We start from the raw sequence: 21,143 nt of genomic DNA on the forward strand, positions 1-21,143 counted from the left end.
TTGTTATTGGTGTCATGATATAAATTGTTGAAAGAGAAAGTAGTTGTTTTATCAGACCCATTCTGCGGTATACCAAAAAGCCAGATAGTGGAAGATGTCAAAAAATTGTAAAAGCAACTTAGTGCAGTCGACTAGGAAAATATTTCATACCAAAGGCAAGCAAAGTTTATTAAAACCTTTTACCCGATACAAAAATACTCTTACGAGATTCAGAAAACTAAACTCATGGACTGCTAAAGATTCACACAGGAATTTCTCCCTAAGCACTGCTCAATCAAATATCATATCTGTAAAATGGGTAAGTGAATGAGGAGTAACATGCAAATTCCTGCGAAAATGCACAGGAATTCCTGACATATACGGATAATTGTTAGCCAACACCTTGTTGAAGATAGGTTTCTTAGACTAAACGTTTTTAGACTGGCAGGTATTTATGGTACCATAGTTTCACCTGATACTATATGCAAAAAATTATTTGAACAAAATTTATCATCTTATGTACCTACTACAGGCCCCTAATTAGACGCAGCTCATCCAAGACAACGCTCGGAATTCTCTCGAGCTCATGCAGATTAAAATAAGAAAGACAGGTGACACATTCTGTTTACAGTCTCGTGTTAAGAGATATTTACCTAATGGTGGTTAAAGAGGGTTAACAAGACATGAAGAAGGATACGTCCAACGTTCTTTCCTAGAGCACCGTTTGGTTGTGAAGGTAAAATGGTATGGGGCGGCATTTCTTTGGAAGCAGTTACAGATCTTGTTATGTTACAGGGAGATGGCCTTAATGTTGATAGGTACATTAGGGAATGTGTGGAAGAACATGTGATACTTTATATGCATTTCGTATTTGAAAAGTTTCTCCTAATGCAGGATAATGCTCGGCCGCACATTTAATAAACCGATAAACCTACAGCATTTCTGGGACAACTTGGGAAGAGTAGTTAGGCAAAATTATGGCGAGTTTGAAAGTGTGGTGGCGTTAGAACACGCGCTGGTAAACGAAAGGAAACAAATACCGCAAAATGAAATTACTGCTTTGATCCAGTCTATGCCAGAAAGGATGAGAGCTGTTATTGAACATATAATAAAAAAAATAATTGGAATTAAAATTTTTCTAACGGCCGATTTCACAATGATCCGCTAAAGTGGACTTTAGTAAAAGGAGACTTTATGTTAAAGTCGACTTTAAAGTGGCTGTCAATGATATTTGATTTCATAACTCGCTTTAAAGGGCTCTTTAAGTAAAGTGGCTTTTAATGAAATTTTATACTGTTGGTTAAACTGAATTACGATGTATTTGAACGAAAATGGAAATAATGACATTGAATGTCATACATTTTGGCCATTTTGCCGAATTTTGCACGTTTGTATTTGTGTTCTACTTACCAGATTGATATACTATACTTAATTGTCAGTTTTTAACTACTAAATTACTTATTATTACTTAATTACTAATCCAGATTTAATTTAATTATTAATAACTTTAATACTAATTTAATACCACTTCAACTACTAATTATTATTATTTCTTTCTTTTTAATTAGATTTATTACTTAATACTTACTTAAATCTACTACTATTACTTAAAAATTAATTAGTTTACTAATTAGTTCATCATCATTACTATACTTTTCTTTTTAATTCTAGTTTACTATTAATTTTATTAATATTAGATACTACTACTACTACTACTATTAATTATATTAGTATAATACCTATATCATTAACCTAAATCTCTTTTCTTAACCTAAATCTTTGATAAAAATCCAGATCATCATAATGTTCAAAATAGTTTATTTTTAAATCTGTAAATTGTTGGAATCCTAACCGCAATAAATTCCTCTTCATCAGAGGAACTTGAACTAGATGTTTCAAAATTATGTATAATTGCGCTTTTAAAGTGTAAATATGTTTAAAGAATGGGATTACAAAAGTAATATGTTATTACAATGTAGGATGGCAGTTACGCTAACCTTAAACAGTGTTGTTAAAATATTCAAAAAATAGGTTATGTACTCTTTAAAGGAAGCTTTAACAACTTAAAGGTCCGAAATCCCCACTTTAAAGTTAAAGTGGGCTTTTGATAAAAAGGATCCTTTACTTGATTATGAAATCGGCTGTTATACTTTGTGTTAATTTTAATCAAGTCAATTAATCCCCGTATTATACATGTCTCTTTAATCTGCCTCCCACCATGTGTTTGGCCTTCTTCTTCTACATTTTCCAGGAACTTTGTCATCAATTGATGTCACATGCCTTAATAAATAATTTATTAATGTTGTCTTTTGTTACTCCGTCTATCTATTTACGCATTCATATTGCTGTAAAATGCATTTTTTGTTCTTTTTGCGGTGTTCAACTGCCCGATAGGGTGTGTCGTAATGTTGTCCTTTCTTTTTAACTACCAAACAAAAATTAGAGCTTGTTTTACTGTTTATATAATTGTTTTTTCAGTATCATTGAAATTTCTGTCATATAACACATTACTCGCTTTTTTCCATTTCATCCATCTAGCTGTAACTCTACTGTATGCTTCTCCATGTATTTCTGCATTGTTCTGTAGTACTGTTCTAGATATAAGAAACTAATTTCCATAATTATTTCACCATCCAAAATCATTATTTTGTCTGTAATATTAATTACCATCGAATGAACTTTCTACTACTACTACTATCGGTTCACAGCGTCCTCCGACGCCTTCCGACTCCTAACCGCCATTCTTCTCTATTTAACCATAGGCCTGAAGGGATTTCTCTTTCCTCTAGTTCTTTTTCAATTCCTTCTCTCCAGCTTCTTTTCGGCCTTCCTCTTTTTGTTCTCCCTTGTGGTGTCCACGTCAAAATCTGTTTCTTAATCCTGTCATCTGGCATTCTCTGTACATGGCCGTACCATATTAACTGTTTTGTTTTTATGTCATCAACTATTGTATGCTTGACTCCCATCATTTCTCGTATTCTCTCATTTGGTATCCGATCTCTTCTTGATTTGCCTGCTGCTCTTCTCCAGAAGTCCATTTCTGTTGCTAATAACAGTTTCTCTGTTCTTTGTTTCATTGGCCAAACTTCACTGCCATATGTGATTACACTTTTAAGTATGGTGTTGTATATGAGTTGTTTGTTCGCTTTAGATATTGTTTGGTCCCACAGAATGCTGTTCATCATGGATATGGCTTTTCTAACCTGTATGTTTCTGTCTTTTATAGCAGCATCGAGTGTTGCATCTTGAGTTATCTTCATACCCAGGTACTTGTATTCATCACAGTGTCTAATTTCTACCCCATCGTCTAATATAATGGACTGCTTTGTCCCTCCAATACACATGGTTTCAGTTTTCTTAATTATCACTTCGGGACCCCATTTGTTATATTCTTCTATTAGCTTCCGTCGTCAAGTCGTCATGATCCTGAGCAATCAGTATTTGGTCATCAGCGAAACATAAGGTGTACAGTGTAGTCTCGTCGTTGAGAGGGATTCCCATGCCATTACATTTTCTTTTCCGCAGCTTGAGTGCTTGTTCCAGATAAATTTTGAAAAGGGTAGGCGAAATACAGCAACCCTGCTTTAGTCCTTTCGTGACCTTAAATCCCTCAGATATCCTTGATCCAGTTTTAATTTTTGAAGTCGTTCCATTATACAGACTTTGGACTGCTTTGATAAGACCATGCTTAATGTTGGTTTGCTGTAGGGTTGACCATAGTTTACTAAGGGGTACACTGTCATATGCTTTTTGTAAGTCTATGTACACCAGGTGAACTTCTTTATTGACGGCTGTTTTTTTCTCAATAACTTGCGTAATAGAGTACAAGTGGTCTACTGTGGATCGCCCAGCTCTAAAACCAGCTTGCTCCTCTGCTTCGTAATCTCTATAGTCATTTTCTATTTTGTTCTTAATAAGTTTCCCATACATCCTACTTATTGTGCTGTTTACCGCAATTCTTCTGTAATTTTCACACTGATCCTTGCTGCCCATTTGTGGATAGTTGACATGATAGATAATTTCCATTCTTTTGGTAATTCGGCCCCATTCAAGCAGCCTTAAAAGAGTAGTTTTCTTAACTGTTCCTGGAGTTTGTCTGTGCCGGCTTTCACTAATTCTGCAGGGATGTCACCAGGACCAGGGGATTGTCCATTTTTCAAGGATTTGGTTATTTCTTCCATCTCTGATTTACTTATTTGTAATTGTGATAAATTTATACGTATATCTATCGTGTTGTCTTCCATGTTAGTAAATACTGGTCTTTGTTCTGTTAGTAATTTTTTGAAATATTCTTCCCATTTTTCTGTTGTTATTGGTGATATAACGTCTTTTTTTTATTATTTCTCATACTTTTAATCAATCTCCAACTCTCTGTGCTTCTTCTACCTCCTACGTAGGTGTTGATCTTTTGGCAGTTCTGTTCCCATGGTTCGTTCTTTTTTTGAATTATCTTTTTCCTTACTTTGGCTTGTGCTTCTTTGTAAATTGTTTTATCGTTTTCTGTTTTTGTTGTTAATAATGTTTGGTATTTCCGACGTTTATCTCTAATTTCCTTCTCTATTTCTTCATCCCGCCAGTACGATTTTATTCCTTTATGGTTTTCGTCACATTTCCCCAGTGCTTCTTCTGCTGCCAAATGAATCGACCTTTGTAATGATGAACTTTCTAGATTGTTATATTTTTATCTAAGGTTTGAATGTGTTTCCTTAAAAACTTGTCTCCACTGTTCCAGTCTTGGTGATCCCTCTCTTTCATTTATTTTTAATAACACCAGGAGTGATGCTGTCATTTGACCAGTTTTATCAGTTGGCCTGATGACGCTGATGATGTGGTTCTCATTGCAAGAATTGGAAAAGAACTGGCAAGTATAGCAAAAAGAATGATTCGGAAAAGCTCTAAAATAGGACTGAAAGTTAATATTAGCACATCCAAGTACATGAAAATATGCAAAAAAAGGAATAATTAAATTAGAGGTGGAGGATGGATCAGTTGTAGAATTCGAGAAGGTGGATATATGTACTTCGTACCCTTATTAATCAGACATGTAAGGAAGAGACTGAAATCAACCTGAGACTGACCAAGAGCAACAGATATGCTGGGCCATAAACAAAATTAAGCCAAAGATATATCTCGTAATACAAAAATAAGAGTATAAAAATCTATAATTAGACCCACAATGCTATACGCTGACGGGACATGGACTATGAACAAACCATACAAAACAGATTTTAAGCATGGGAAAGAAAGATACTTCGCAGAATGTTTGGTAGAAAAGTAGTAGAGAGAGAATGAAGAAGACGAACTAATATAGAAATGTACCAATTATATGCTAACCCTACAATAACAAAAGTAGTGAAAAAACGTAGACTAGAATGGCTCGGATATCTAGAAAAAATGCAAGGTAATAGACAGGTCAAGAATATTGGTTGGAGAGTACCTGAGGCAAAAAAAGAGAGGTAGACCAAGAAAGAAATGGGCAGATGTAGTCATGGAAGATGTCAGAGAGATGGGAATCATAGATTGAAAGCTGACAGCTAAGAACAAAAACCGATGGAAATTATCCATCCAACAATGAGCCTAAAAGGTCTGTTAGCGCTATACATACATACATCAATTCGCCAACCTGAAAGCTATTTACTTTCTTCTATTACAAAATATTTGTTAGAATAAATATATTGCAAACTGTGTCTAAAGGTTCGAGATCCTAACAATATACAAAATGAGATTTTGAGGTTACATGTTGCTTTGACCAGTAATGAATCTAAATACGAGGTTTGTTAAATTGACCACTTTTCAAATTTCGAGCGTACATTCAATTTTAACTTTTTATTTATTGTTATGTTGGTACGTACGTCTGTACGTCAAACTGTCAACAAACGCACGTGTTGATATTCGCCCTCTCATTCGTCAAGAGACTATTAAATATAATTTATTGCCTTAACCCAGACGGATTCTCATTTTACAGGTCCAAACTTGCCAGTCTGTTTAAATTCAAATTGTAGCGTGTTGGTTTTTAAGTTAATATATTGTGTGTTATATGTTATAGTTATTGTTAAGTTATTTACTGATTGTGTTATTTTTTAGAGTTTAGTTTAAGTGTTTAGTATTAACTTTTATAGTGTGTAGTGAACTTTTAGTATCCAAAAACACAGTTGTTAATCAAAAGTAAAAATAGCTTGCGGTAATCGCTTTAATAAAGGTAAGAGAAACCAATATTTTAATTTATTGATGTTTCGACAAGTTTTGTTTCCTTTTTAGTCCATTTATTCACGGTTTTTGCTGTATATATTAAAGAACCGCTTGGATTGAAAATTTGGCATATACATAGCTAACGGCAAAGAAAAAAGTGATATTGTGCCGATGTGTGCTTTTGCCATGGGGGTGAGTTTCACTTCTTCTCGGGTGTGAAAAAACATCCGTTCAAAATAAGTCCAGAATTGAATAAACTGACTAATTCTAAGCAACTTTTGTTTTATACAGTTTTTATTATTTGCAGTTATTTGCGAATGAATATGATTATTTTTCAATAAAAAAACCAAGTTTTTAGACGGTTTTCCGTAAATAGCTCAAAAAGTAAATCATCATCATCATCAGTGGCGCTACAGCTCTTTATGAGCCAAAGCCTTCTTCAGAACAATTCTCCATTCGCCCCTGTCTCTGGCAACTCTTCTCCATGCTCTAATTCCGATAGACTTCAAATCATTTTCTAGGTTGTCTTGGTACCTAAGTCTCGGTCTTCCTCTTCTTCATTATCCGATCGGCCCTCTTCGGTCAAAAACTTTTCTGACTATGGCATCTTCCTCTCGTCTGATTACATGACCTATCCATCTGAGGCGTGCTACCTTAATGAATTTTACAACGCCAGGCTCTCCAAATCTTCTATACAACTTCAAAAAGTAAATATTTTATCGAAATACATATTCTTAGCAAAAAATATATATAGCTTATAAAAAAGTAAAAAAAAATGATGTACTTATACTTATATGAAGTCTGTAGACTCAGTAAAAGCAGAGTTGTAGCCAATGAAAAGTAATTCAAATTTCAAATCGAATATTTTAACGAGAAATATCAAAAAAATGAAGCCTTTTTTCGGAGAAAACTCGCTGTCGGGGAAAGTGCTTGTTTTTTTTATTCTTTCACGTTAAAATATTCGATTTGGCATTTGACGAATAAGAACCTAATTTTCATTAGCTACAAATGTGCTTCTGGCTTTATACGTACACCATTTTTTTTTGCTATTTTATAAACTATATTATTGCTAAGAATATTTTTTCAATAAAATACTTACTTTTGAGTTATTTGCAAAAACCGTCTAAAAACCTTGTTTTTTTGTTGTTGAAAAATGAACATATTCATTCTCAAATAACTCGTAAAGTATTGACTCTACAGAAAAAAATGTGAAATAACTCTATAGAACAAAGGTTGCTTAGAATTAGTCAGTTTATCCAATTCCTGACTTATTTTGAAAGTATGTTTTTTCACCCCTGAGAATGGGTGAAACTCACCTCTAGGGCAAAAACACACATCGGCACAATATAACTTTTTTTATTTAACATGTTAGCTATGTGTATGCCAAATGTCATGTCAATCCAAGTTGTTCTTTAGGGAGGTTTTATCGTGAGTGAATGGAATATTTCTGGACTTGAAAAAGTATACAGAATGTAGTTTCATAACTTATATAAGGCTATTTTGACATTCTTTCAATCAACTAAGTACATTAAGTTATTGAAGAGAAATAGAATAACAAAAATGTCAAGCACTGATACAGCCGATGAACACTGATATTGTTTCACCATTATTTATTTTAGAGTGCGCATTTTCACTTTATTTAACAAATATTGTTACTTTTTATCTACTGTAGGCGTATGTAGCCGTAATGTACGCAATGTGGTTCATGAATATGAAATTACGGGAACATTGTCGACACCAAAATAGGTTGAGCATCGTAAAAGTATTGTTAACTCGCTGGATGTATTTAACAGAGAAGCAATAAGAAGAATAATCCATCAATTCTTTTTTCGAAATTAAATACCCACAATAGACAAAGTTCTGAGGGTTGGTAATGAAGACTAATGAAGACCGGTTTTGCCTAACTTCAAAAGAACTACGTTTTTTAAATTATTGAAAGAAATAAATTTTAAGTTTCAAGGTTGTCAGCCAAACAGCATACTACTTAGACGAGACTTGGCTAAATGCTGGTCACACCAAATCTAAAGTATGGGTCGACAATTCGGTACCGTCTTATAAACAAGCGTTTTTAGATGGACTTTCTACGGGGTTAAAAAATCCTGCAGGTAAATGTTTATGTACTTTTTTACTTTGTAAATTTTAAAATAATAAAATTAAGGAAAATTAATTTAAGAAAAGGAAAAAGACTAATAATATGTCACATTGGCAGTGAAGATGGGTTTGTTCCAGAAGGGCTGTGGGTGTTTGAAAAAAAAGTGGGGACTACCATGAAGAGATGGACAAGAAATCTTTCGAAAATTGGTTCAAAAATATACTGCCCCGATTAGAAGACAACTCCATAATCGTATTGGACAACGCGTCTTATCATTCCAGAAAATTGGAAAAAATTCCAACTACTGTTTCTAGAAAAGCTGACATCCAAGAGTGGCTGAAATCAAAAAATATAGGGTCTGAGGACTCCATGTTAAAAGTGCAACTGCTGGCTATCGTTAAGGAACATAAGGGACAATATAATAAATATATCATTGATGAGATGGCAAAAAGCCAAAACAAAGTAGTGTTAAGGCTGCCCCCATACCATTGTCTGCTCAATCCGATTGAGCTCATCTGAACAGAAGTAAAAAATTATGTAGCAGCCAAAAACACTACTTTTAAATTTGCAGATATGAAATAGGTAGTATATTACTTTATGAGGCGGATGAAGCATTCTTGACGCGCCCGATATTACGCGCCGAACGAAGTGAGGCGCGTAATAGAGGGCAAGTCAAGAAAAGTCGCTTCTTTGCCGAATAAAGTATACTATTTGTTCTTCAAACATAGCAATTTTCAAGCGTAAATAGTACAATTCATACGCTATTTTTACTCGAAATTAACTGTGACAACTATCAAAGTCGTCTAGATGTTAGAAATTAAAATAATTAAGTCGTCGGTGGGATTTGCGTCTCCCTGGTTACAGTTGTTTGACAGTTGTTTGCAATTATTAAAGACAGCTTATTGTTGTTGCAACCGCAAATTTAGTGTGAAAATGGAAAACCTAAACGAAATATAGTCCGCGGCTAATGATGCAGTAGCCCGTTTGGGGCCCTCCAAGTCCGATAAGGACGATAATGCTCAAAAAATTTTAAACCCTCATAATTCGCCAACATCGGGAATGATTGCTGAAAGTTGTTCTCGACCATCAGTATCATCAACAATTACCAATGCGTATCAAGAGTCGGGAACATTTTTGCACGGTTTCAATTTTGAAAATACCTCATTAACTAATTGTACTTTTAATATTACTATAAATAAAAATGATGTTTAATTGTTGTTAATGACATTTGTATTGTTGCTTTGTGACATGTTTCATATTGTTGCCATGACAACATTTTTCCCTCCGCCGTAAAGAAATGGGAAAAAAAACTGCTGCCGGCGGAAACATCAAACTTTGACAGGATTAAGTTAGATAAGTAATGTCATCATTATTTGACGTTTGAAGAAAAAATATTTTTTATGATGCAATAAATAATATTAGTCCAACTACGTGACAGAAATGTGTGCAACACGTTCAACAAACAGTCGAGTCCAAAATGTGGAAGTTGGATAGTATAATAGAGAATCATATCGAACCCATAATAATAAATCCAGACGAATACAGCAGCACCTGTAGCTCCTCAGACTCTGAGTAATATAAATGGTATGCTTTTATGCTTTGATAAACTTATGACAATGCTACTTTATTCAAAATGTTCACTTTGTTATGTACCTCTCAGTTAATGAATATTTTATTTTAGCACATTTTTCTTCAATGGAAAATTAAATTTTGCTCACAATGATTAAATTTCAAGAAATTCTTACACTAATAGTTTCAAAAATAAATATTTTTACAAATCATATGATACACCTCAGTACGACCCTGTTTGGCTTTCACGTGCGTTTGTTGACAGTTGGGAATATGTAAAATGAATGTAGTTTAGCACTTTTTCTGTAGAATGAACCGTTCTCTCAGAAACAACGCTTGTACCTACCGGCGATATGTAATGTCAGCTAAGCGCGCGATATCAATTTTTTAAATAAAATTTGTATCAAATCTGTGGTAAAAGTTCGACATCTTTTGACCAAAGAGTCATATCAACAAAAATCAAAATCTGTTTTAAAGGAAAACAATGCTCATTACCTACTCGTATGCAATTTGTGCATATTGACGCAAATCTCGTTAGTTGTATAATATTATATAATATATTATATATGATATATATTATTATTATATAATTTAATATTTTATATAATATATAATAATAAATAATAATTTTTTTTCGAGAAAAATTAGTCACCTTTTTTTTAACAAACCTCGTATATCTAACAACATTGAAAGTACCGCACTTGTAACAACTAATGCTTTGCCTTATCTTATCCTTAAATTTCTGATGATTTTGATGGCGCTTAACACTTAGGCCTCCTAGAGACTTCGGTTATTTTCACCGAACAATGGACCGCGCTTTTTACTAGATTCACAGTGTTGTTAACTATAGAATGAATATGGGTACATGCACCGGATACCTGTCCGGTGAACCACTTCGCCTGATGCGTTTTGGCGTATGTCCGATGCAAGAAGGTGCAGTAGGTTATGCTAAAATAGTGATGTGTATAGATGCTCGTAAACGTATATGTCGCCCGATGAAAAAAACGGATGTCTATAAGAGACCTAACTTAACTTAATCTGTTTTCTTGATTACAAAACACTTTTTTTAATTCTGCTTTTATTCGTCCTATTTATATTATTATAATATCATTTTATGTCAATTCCCTTGTGACGATATTTAAGAATAGGCCTCAGTATGTAATATGCTTCCTAAAAAAGTAATAGTTGCTTACTTGGATTACCTAGGCTTGGAATATAAAATGCAGCATTCTCTAAGCAGTCTTCTTCTAAATCGTTGATTTTTGCTTTATTTTCATTTTTACTCACAGCAGAACTCAAATTATCCTTGTTCACTGCTTTTTTCTCCCTATTTTCTTTTTGAGCGTTGAACCTACTCTGTATTTCAGCCTCACCATTATTTCTAGGTGTGAAAAGCATTTTACGAAATTCTATAAAAAAAATAATAAATACATAAAAAACTGTTTTTCATTGTATAAAAAAACAACTGTTTTTCATTGCCGCTTGGTAACTAAACAAAAAAACAATGATTATACCAAAAATTAATATCAAAGGCAACATAAAACAAACCACGAAAGCCATACCAGTTGCAGCTCATTCAAATATTATCAACCAGCAAATTATCATGGCGGCATCACACTTCGCTATCGTCATGCGTGTTTGGCAGAACCAAAATGGACGTGAACGTATTGGTCGTTGCAACTTATTTTTACTTAAATATACTTTACCAATACTTGTGGCGTAAACACAAAGTGACTAAAGGACCGCTATCGTTATTCTTTGTTTTTGATTTATGGTAACTATTTTCTGGATCCCAGATGCAAGGCTGCATTGGTATAAATCCAGAAATCTCATTACCTTTTCATTTGTCCACTTCATTTCACAATAGGTACACCAAAAATCAAAGCGTATCTACGTAACAGGTACGATAGTTACATATAAACACACACATTTGTTGAATTAATAGTTTAAAAATAACGAGAATTACAATAAACTGAAGTTAAGATAAACAGCGAGACAAACACCGGTGCGAGCGAAGTGTGTATTCGGCTTATCCAATATGGATGGATACCTGAAGTCGCCCGGCTTGTCCTTTGGTTTAGTTCAGTGCTCCATACCTCGGACATTAAACTAACAGCACACACTGCTGTCAGTTAATTATTTTTTTTTTCATATTAATTGGCAAATTTTATATTTCATCTTTTTAAAGTTTTAGATTATTCGGCACTATGTTCGCCATAAGTAAAGTATCGGAATACTAGTTCTTTTCATTTATTACCCCCCTTTTTACTTCCGATTTTTGGTGGAAGTCTTCATGACTTTTGTTGTTTAAACATTTTATATGGTGTTCATCCTTTTTATATACATTTTAGTGTGTCTTCACTTTATTATTTTGATCGGTGTGTCTGTTAATTTTTCTAAAAGCTTCTAGGACGGCACTCTTGAAGCAGGTTTTTATATGTTTATATGTTTGTTTTGGAATGGCACACTAGAATTCTTTTAGCTTTAGGTTCAGTTTTCTTTTTAAAATATTTTTAGAAGCACAGCTTTTTTATCGCGGGCTACGGACGTAATGCATTGATCAGTGCGGACACACACACACACACGCGCGCGCGCGCGCACACGCACACATTACGTGGAGCAACCCATGCGTGTTTCTTAATAATATAAAATAACATAAAATAAAATAAGTTAAATTAAAAACCATCGCTCCGTGCGTAGACCATAAGAAAGCTATGTTTCACTTCCAGAGTGCTACATCCCGTTTTTTGAAATGTATTAATTGAAACATTTGATACTCATTGATATTTGTTTGACACTTCGACAAAAGTACAGTATATGACACGAAAGCAGATTAAAACATTAAAGCAATAAAACAAGACATATTATTTTACTAATAACAAATTGTAGTTTTGGTATGTGCAAGATATGTAGTATATATGTCTTTTATTAATGTTAACCTAGATCGGCCACCGTTATAGTTAATTCACCCATGAAGCGAAGTAAATTGGTCAGGTTATCGGGCATAAAACTATTACCGACCAGAATGGGATTTTGACACACAATAATTTTATTTTTTTACGATAAAATTTAGTATATTTAGTTAATTTCGTTTGAAAACTTAACAGGTGCAATTACTTACACGTTCAGTGTATACTATACTTACCAGAAGATAAGAATTTATTAGAAGTAGGATTGAAGTAGAAACGGTTCGAAATATATTATTTGCGAAATATTTTTTTAAAAGCCATATATACCAGGACGGCCGATGAGATCCCAGTAAATATTTCGGTCAAAGCTACTGGACATATTCTCCAGTCAGAGTCGTTATTACCTGAAAATTATCTTATATGACATTGCGACAAAAACCATGACCTGTTTCCCGTGACCATTAGAATATGACAGCTGTATTAGTTCAAAAGAAAATCTAGTTTATGATAGCATGCATAATATTACTGAAGAATTCCACGGCCATATTAAAAAGCGAGAAAGAAAACTCACAACTTTTCTATTTCTATAATGGTTTATGAGTAATCATTGGTTTATGTAAGACTAAATTTTGCAAAAAAAAACAGATTGCAAACTTCTCTGTTATTCTTACAAACCTTGTTTACAGTGATTCTATTAATAGATAACTCATCAGCTAATTCTACTGTTACTATAATAGAACTAAAAAGATTGTACAACTACGTGACCTAATACGGATACGGCGCGAATTTAAAAAAAATCTTCACCACTCTGTCTCTTTGTTCAGAAAAGCGCTGGCAGTGCGTGGAGTGTGCCGCATACTTAGGGCCCCCGCGCACTAGGCAACCGGCAGCAGGGAAGATCAACCAACGACCAACTATTTACGGTTAAACAGGTCTTAACCAAAGCCTGAGAACATGACATAATGTCTATATGTTCGTCAATTTTAAACAGGCATATGCCTCAATAAACAGAGTACACTTCTACAAAATATTAATGAATTTGAAATACCCTCTAAATTAGCTAGGGTTATCCGAGTAACGATATCAGATACAGTGGCTCAGGTACATATACAACATGGCATAACAGACCCATTTCAAATAATGGTCCAGAATGGTAAAAGGGCCGTAACTCAATAAAAACTGTTTTTTGAAAAAAGTGATAAGAGACAAAAAAATTTTAAAAATAATGTGTTAAACTAATGATGCCACAAAATTCATTTGATTTGAACGTTCTCAAAAGTTTGGGGATTTAGGGCTGCACACCCCCCCCCCCCCCAATTTTTTCTGTGCGCTTAGATTTTGTTGTTTCTTTTGTATGAAAAATGCTTTCAGAACAAGAAGGTACCGTGTCTATTTTTATTACAAAATTTCAAGTAGTTTAGGAGATAATGCAAAAAACAATTTTTATTTTGTAACTTCCAAAGGGCTGCAACTTTTTTTGTGTACACTTTTGTACTAAGGTAAGTTGAATTCAATCAATTTATTTTTGTTCCCGGAATGCGTGATTTAATTTATGACATACCTTTTTGAAACGATTTTTTTGATAGGATATATTAATATCGAATACCGTTGATTACAAGTTGAACAAAAAAACCGCTATTAAATCTACAGGAAGATATCTATTCTTTATGGATTAGCCCGTATAGAAACAAGTTTGTTAATATGTAAATATGATAACAATAAAACCTTACCTGAGTCTTCTGGAGGAGTAACATCTTCATTAATTGAAAGTGCTTTAATGAATTCAGTATCATCCTCAGTATTGTTCACCTCTATTTTTTTACTAGTTTGGTTAATAGCATCCAAGAGCAATTGTTGTGTATCATTTGCTTGATTACCTTTTTTGTTAGTCCTCTTTCTCTTCTTTTTCTCTTTTGGTATATTCTCTTTAGGTATAGCTCCAGTAGATGGTAATACAACTCTGTTTGTTACATTTAAATCCGTGCCAGGGTGTGCAACATTGTTTGTGAGATTTAAATTTGGTACTTCTGTTTCTTGAGTATTATCTATTAACTGTGTTCTTTCTGTGTGAATCTTTCTGGAAGTTTCTGAAAGACTTGGGAAATCTTTGTCGTAGTTTTGGAATGGATATGTTGACTTTGATTGTGTGTAAGGCTGTGAATCAACTTTATAACTGGTTAAATTGTTCTGTATATTTGTAGGAGCATAATAACCATTATAACTGTTTGACACGCATAAGTCTGGTAATAAATATCCAGCGCTATAAGTATAATCCAGAGCTGGCAATACAGCTCCAATGTTCTGATTACATCCAAAGCTATAAAAATTGCTTGCCGAGTCTAATGGATTATATACCTGAAGTAATGAAGGTGCACGAATTAAATCGATTAGTTTTGGAATTAAGAACGTTTCTACTTTTTTGTATAACACCGAAAAAATCTGATCATTGGGTAGAATTGTTAGATGTGTCATCATCTGTTTAAAATGAAGCTTCACTTCTCTCTTTAATGTATCTGGATCAACTTCGAATTTGCACAAATTATTTATTGAAGTCTTTATGTCTATTTCAAAAAGAAATGCCACAGTCACTGCCCGTACTACATCTTTTACAGAAAGCACGGAAGGTAAATCACTTATATGGAAGGTTGCTTTACCTGCACTTTGGTAATATTGTTTTTCTATCAGTCTTCTGTGTTCTTCACTAATTGCTGAAAAAATCCTATTTTTGTGACACACAAATTGATTTTCTGATCGAATAATAATATAAATTTTAGCTGCAGTTTTTGACAAATTTAAATTTTCCCTAAGACATTTTAAATCTGAAAGACGCTTTTGTACAGATTTTCTTATGCTAATTTTGCTCACTTCTGTATTTTTTTTTGTATTCTCAACGTAATTGTGAACTAACGTTTCGAACTTTATATTTCTCTGAATTATCCAATCGTCCAATTTTTTGTATAATTTAAAAAATATTGGATCTTCAGGTGGGACCTGTAAAAGTACCATTATCTCTCGAAAATGTTTTCTTACTTCAGTTTCAAGTAAAGATGGTGCGATATCAATTTGTAAAATATTCGTTTTAAAAACATGGATACCTATACCGCTTACATTTATTCCAAAAAGTAAAGCTACAGTTACTGCTCTGACCAACTCTCTTATTTTCGTATAAACTGACCAATCTGGACAGGGTTTTGCATGAAGAAAATTGTTTTCAAGATGCATTTGGATTTTTTCACTAATTAATGGAGTATCCCGCTGTTGAGTGTTACTATCAGATGACAATTGACTATGTTTTTTAATGCTTAAATATATTTGAACACCTTCGCTTGAAAGTTGCAGAACATGATCTAGAACTTGAATATTGTCAAAAAAATATTCTAAAACTTGATTATGTGTATCCTGTTTAGTAATAGAATTATCATCTTTTTTAACTTGGTTCTGCAACATATCAATAGGACTAACAGTCCTGCTCAGTTGTCCATTTAAATGTGTTTGATGAAGTTCTTGGTATCTTTGAAGTACCAACCTTTCCAATTTTTGGTAAAATTCAAAAAACAATACATTATCAGGAGTTATCATAATCTGTGTCATCATATTTCTAAAGTGTAGTTTAAGATTACTTTCTAACACACCTATATTAGTTGTTATTTCAAACATATCAATGGTTGAGTCTTGTACATCTATTTTAAAAAGAAAGGCCACTACTAAGGCTCTCACTAGATCTTTAATAGAAACAGGAAGTGGACATGTAGTATTTACATATGTTTTTGTATTTTTGAATTTCTTTTCGAGTTCTTCCATTTCTTTCTTACTACTTTCCGAAACACTTGTTGGGAATTGATTATGCGCTTTAATTATATCGTATATTTGAGAAGATTTTTCTGAAAGTTGCAGACAACCTTTAAGTTGATTCAAATTGACTAATTGTCCTGAAGACTTTTTCTTCTTTTTAGTAATCTTACTATCATCTTTGTCCGCAATTATTTCCTTACGCTTGTTATATTCATTTTGTGGAACATTTTGATGTACAGCGCTTGTTTTTTGAGGTATAGTGTGCCAAGGATTGGCAGCAACAGCATTTACCTCTTCACATTGGTTCGCTTCTGTTACAGTATAAACATGACAATTTTCTATATCTATGGGAGGAGGCTCATATTCTTTATAATCTTCGGTATCCATTCCCTCATCAGAATCACTATCAGAAAATGCCCTACCTTTTAGTCCATGTATCTTTAAAGCATGTTTGTTTTGGAAGTCCTAAAATAAAGATAAGAATAGACATGACAATGATTCAAAAATACAGGATGTTTACACAGTAATCTGATTTATAGGCGATACATCGTTTAATTTTAAGACTAAAAATTCATATAAATATTCATGATCAGTAGACTTAGGCAAATATGCAAAATGCACACGATACAGAAATACCGGTATGCTACTCAAGGAATAGAAATACTCCAACGTGTACTCCAACACGCATGACGTCACCTGCGAAGCAACAGTACGGTGTTCGAGATGTAGGATTCCCTGTCCCGGTAGATGTATTTGTTTATCGTGCGGTAGATGAATTGTTTTTACAAATTAATCACCCCTGTAATAAGTCTTTAATTATTTTTGATTTTGCAGATCCTTCACATTTGATTAAACTTGCCCGAAATCATGTAATTGATCATGGTTTTATTATTGACATTAAACTAATCAACAATGATTACTTTGAAGCGCTACTAAATATATTAACTTCAGAATTGGCAACTGCGCTTAAATTAACACTACATCATCTCTGTTTAAGAGGCTCTATGAGGCAAAGAGTGAGACCTGTAGTTCAATTATTGTCAAATTATGTGGCAAAAGCTATTAGTTATGCTGGAGAAAATGGGCTTATGCCAAAAGATAGTTACTGGAAAAAAGCTGCTATAATTGTTCAGCTATTTAATGATTGGTTTGATCTATTAAATTCTCGATGTAAGCTCTTTGCCAATTCTCCAACACGAAATGCATATGGTACAGATTTAGATAAGCAGTCACGTCTACTGGATGAAATGTCAGAAATGGTCAATTCAATGCGGGTTGGTAAACATAAAGGACTTATTCCATTTCAAAAAGGGATATTGCTAACTAAGAGATCTCGTAAAGAGTTACTTTCTTATATACAAGCCAAATACAACGTTGACTATATTTTAACTTCGAGGTTGAATCAACACGTACTGGAGAAATTTTTCTTATATTCGAAAATGGGTGGCGCAAATGATGATCCTTCGCCAATAGATTTTAAATATAGATTAAGGTGGTATATTTTAGGAAAATATTCGGTGGCGATCTTTACGGAATGTCGCAATACTATTGAAACTAGTGAATCCTGCGTAAGTAACAGCTCAATGGAAAGTCCTTAATTGCCAAGCGATAAAAAATGCTGTCTAATTTGGTAGAAAAAACTGAAGGTTCGAAAGAATCTCAGTCTGAAGAGGACAAAATACTTCAAAATACATTTATAGAAGCTCACGACTTGGAGGAGGATCATATAATTGACGATGACGTTTTGAAAGTCGCAGACAATTATGAGGTGAACGAAAAAATTCGTCGGGACTCTTTGAAGTATGTTGCTGGTTTTGTTGCATACAAATTCAAACATAAATATAGTTTAGGAATTACTACAAAAACTATGAGACATATATACAACTAGATACAGACAGTCTCTAGAGGTTCTCTTTTGTACCCAAACGAAGAATTGTGGGAAGCTACACTAAAAATGGAATCATTGTTTTGTACAATCCATGAAAGTTCCTTATTAAAAAAACCTAAAATCTTTCAATAGCTGGCACAGAAAACTTTAGCTCATCTTGAGAATACCACGATACCATTTGAGGTACTCCAATGTCTCAGTAGGACACACACATATATAAGATTAAGAGTAATTAGTAGTATTAGTTTCAGTAACTATTAAAGAAAACTCAACAAAAATATGTCAAAAGTTTGTTAAATTTAAGAAACAAATTTTAATAATGTATGAAATCTTCAACAAATCTTTATTATGAATTGTCGGCCAGATTCATTACTGAAACATTGTAAATTAAGCTAATGTTTGAAAATGCAAGTCAAAATTCAAGGATAATTTGTATCCGACCATCGAAATATGTACAAAATAGAATTAATTTTTATGCTTATTAACTTAAAAGACATTATTATGTTCATAAATTTATGTGAATATACATACTTTATGTAGCAAAAACCTATACCAAAGGAAAAATAAAATCATTGTAAACTACACATCTTAGAAGTGCCAAACATGCATGCTTATATATATTTGATTGCCTATATATTGGATAATGTTCTAATATAATAGAAACTTTGCTTCGCACGTGACTTCACACAGTGCGAGAGAGATAGAGCTGGCGTGCGCAATAGCATACCGGTATTTGTGTATCGTGCAAAATGCATATATTGCATATTTTGTGCAAATACCTTGGGATTTTGCATATTTATACAAAAAATTGCATAACATGCATAAATGTCAATTTATTTCGAATTGCGGATTTTAAATAATATTTATCTAACCGTATATAATGGTATGACTAAGTAACTGGAAATTCCAATGTTCATTTTATTTCAATATAGATACTACCTACCGATAGTACCTATAGATACTACCTAATATTCTTGGAATTGTAGCAGGTAACCTTGTGTAGTTTGGTTCAAGATATAAGAAATTTGGCCTGAGGCTGGTGGGGTGACCCAGTCGACCGCAGTATTATAATAATGAACAACACCTATTAATGTTACTAATCCCTCAATTGTATTTGCAACGGGTAGCAATAGTTTTGGAACAGCTTACTAGGACCGGACTTTATATTATTTACAAAACTGACTCGTTACCTATCAGTGCAAATAAATTGCTAAAATTAAAATTCTCACACAATGCTTCGTATTAAAAAAAATTTTGCTATACACGAATTAGTCATCTTTGCTTACTCATCTGAAATTAAGTTGCTTGGAATCAATTATTATTAACGATTACAAACAATTTACATGTTCAACGGGCTTATTACTTGAATTTTATGGAGTTAAAATATTATCTGTTTTATGTCGTTTTCACTTTAAATAAAATGGACTTTCGATAATAAAGCTTTTTATCTTTAAATAAAAGAAAATTAAAAAATCATTAGCAAGTATATTAGTGAAAGATAAAGTATACCTCTTATTATTATTCTATAGCTTTACATATTATAGTTCTCGTGCTAATAGGCATTTAGGTATAATTAGGTATCATTTATTTATCCAGAAAACATAATTTATGAAACATTATGAAAGGGGGCAAACATATTTAAGTTTGACATTTGCACATTCAGGCAGTTATTTTCTTGCGTTTAGATCGGTGGTTAGGTCACGACTACTCAAGTAAAATGTCAGGAATCGGTGAAGCTAGTGCAAAGTGTAATAAACGTTTACATTTATCTGATAATGCCAAATAAATTATTAGGAATGTTTATCAAACAGTAAAAGAAGATAATCGAAATCCAGAAGACGGTAAATTTCTCATCAAGGCAACATCTCGATTGACAAGGATGCCATATACAACAGTGTGGAAAATTGTTACAGATAGAATTCAACCTCGTAAAAAGAGGAGTGACTTTTCTACATATAAAGCAGTAAATGAAAAAGACGCTGAGGTAATTAGAAGAGCACATTACAATTTCTATTCAAAGAACCTAGTTCCAACGCTTAGTATGACCTACGATCAACTTGTTAAAGACTATTCTATTACGTATTCGCCTTCAACTTTATCAAGGTTTTTGAATCACCTGAAATTGATTTTCGATACAAGAAAATTAATAAGCGATCATCAATAATGGATTCCCCTATTAAATTAATCTGGAGCCAACTTAAGGGAAGTTTACGGCGAAACAACTGCTGTCTCAAATTTAGTAGCCAATCGGTATCACATGTTGTAGAAGAAATAAAAAAGATTTCCCCAACACTGTGGCACAATTGTGTTTAACATGTTATAAAAACGGAAGATCATTACAGAACATTAAAATCACATATTAAACCAATAATTATAACATTAGATGATGACGATTCTACTGAAGATGACAGCGATAGTGACATACAGTTGTAATTTGTAATTATTTTTTTCATAATACATAATAACATACCTATAACTACATAGATATAAATACGTATTAAATAGATGATATGGTTATTTAATTTTATATTTATTATTCTAACCCTATTAAAATATTACTAGCGGACCAACTCGACATCGAGTTTTTTAAATGAATTTTTTATTTTGCGAGAAAAATATACAATCCTATACAATGACCGGAAGTAAAAATATTTTTATCAATAACTTAAAAACTATAAATGATAATTTCGTGAACTTACATTTTTTAACTCTACGTTCAATTCTC

At 33.0% G+C, this 21,143-nt stretch overlaps 1 protein-coding gene across 4 annotated transcripts in view; it reads right to left on the reverse strand.

The window, feature by feature from the left end:
* LOC140432395 (uncharacterized) overlaps positions 1-21,143 on the reverse strand; it is a 56,742-nt gene that overhangs the window by 11,801 nt on the left and 23,798 nt on the right. For 2 of the 4 annotated variants that reach the window (XM_072520264.1, XM_072520265.1), the window contains exons 2-3: positions 14,469-16,995; positions 11,023-11,238 (exon numbers count right to left, since the gene is read on the reverse strand). In XM_072520264.1, the coding sequence (XP_072376365.1) occupies positions 11,023-11,238; positions 14,469-16,995 (2,743 nt within the window). The remainder of the gene's footprint in view (positions 1-11,022; positions 11,239-14,468; positions 16,996-21,143) is intronic. The other 2 variants (XM_072520266.1, XM_072520267.1) reach the window with 2 other exon arrangements.

This window comes from Diabrotica undecimpunctata, chromosome 1 (assembly GCF_040954645.1).
Source record: "Diabrotica undecimpunctata isolate CICGRU chromosome 1, icDiaUnde3, whole genome shotgun sequence".
Classification (NCBI taxonomy): Eukaryota; Metazoa; Arthropoda; class Insecta; order Coleoptera; family Chrysomelidae; genus Diabrotica; species Diabrotica undecimpunctata.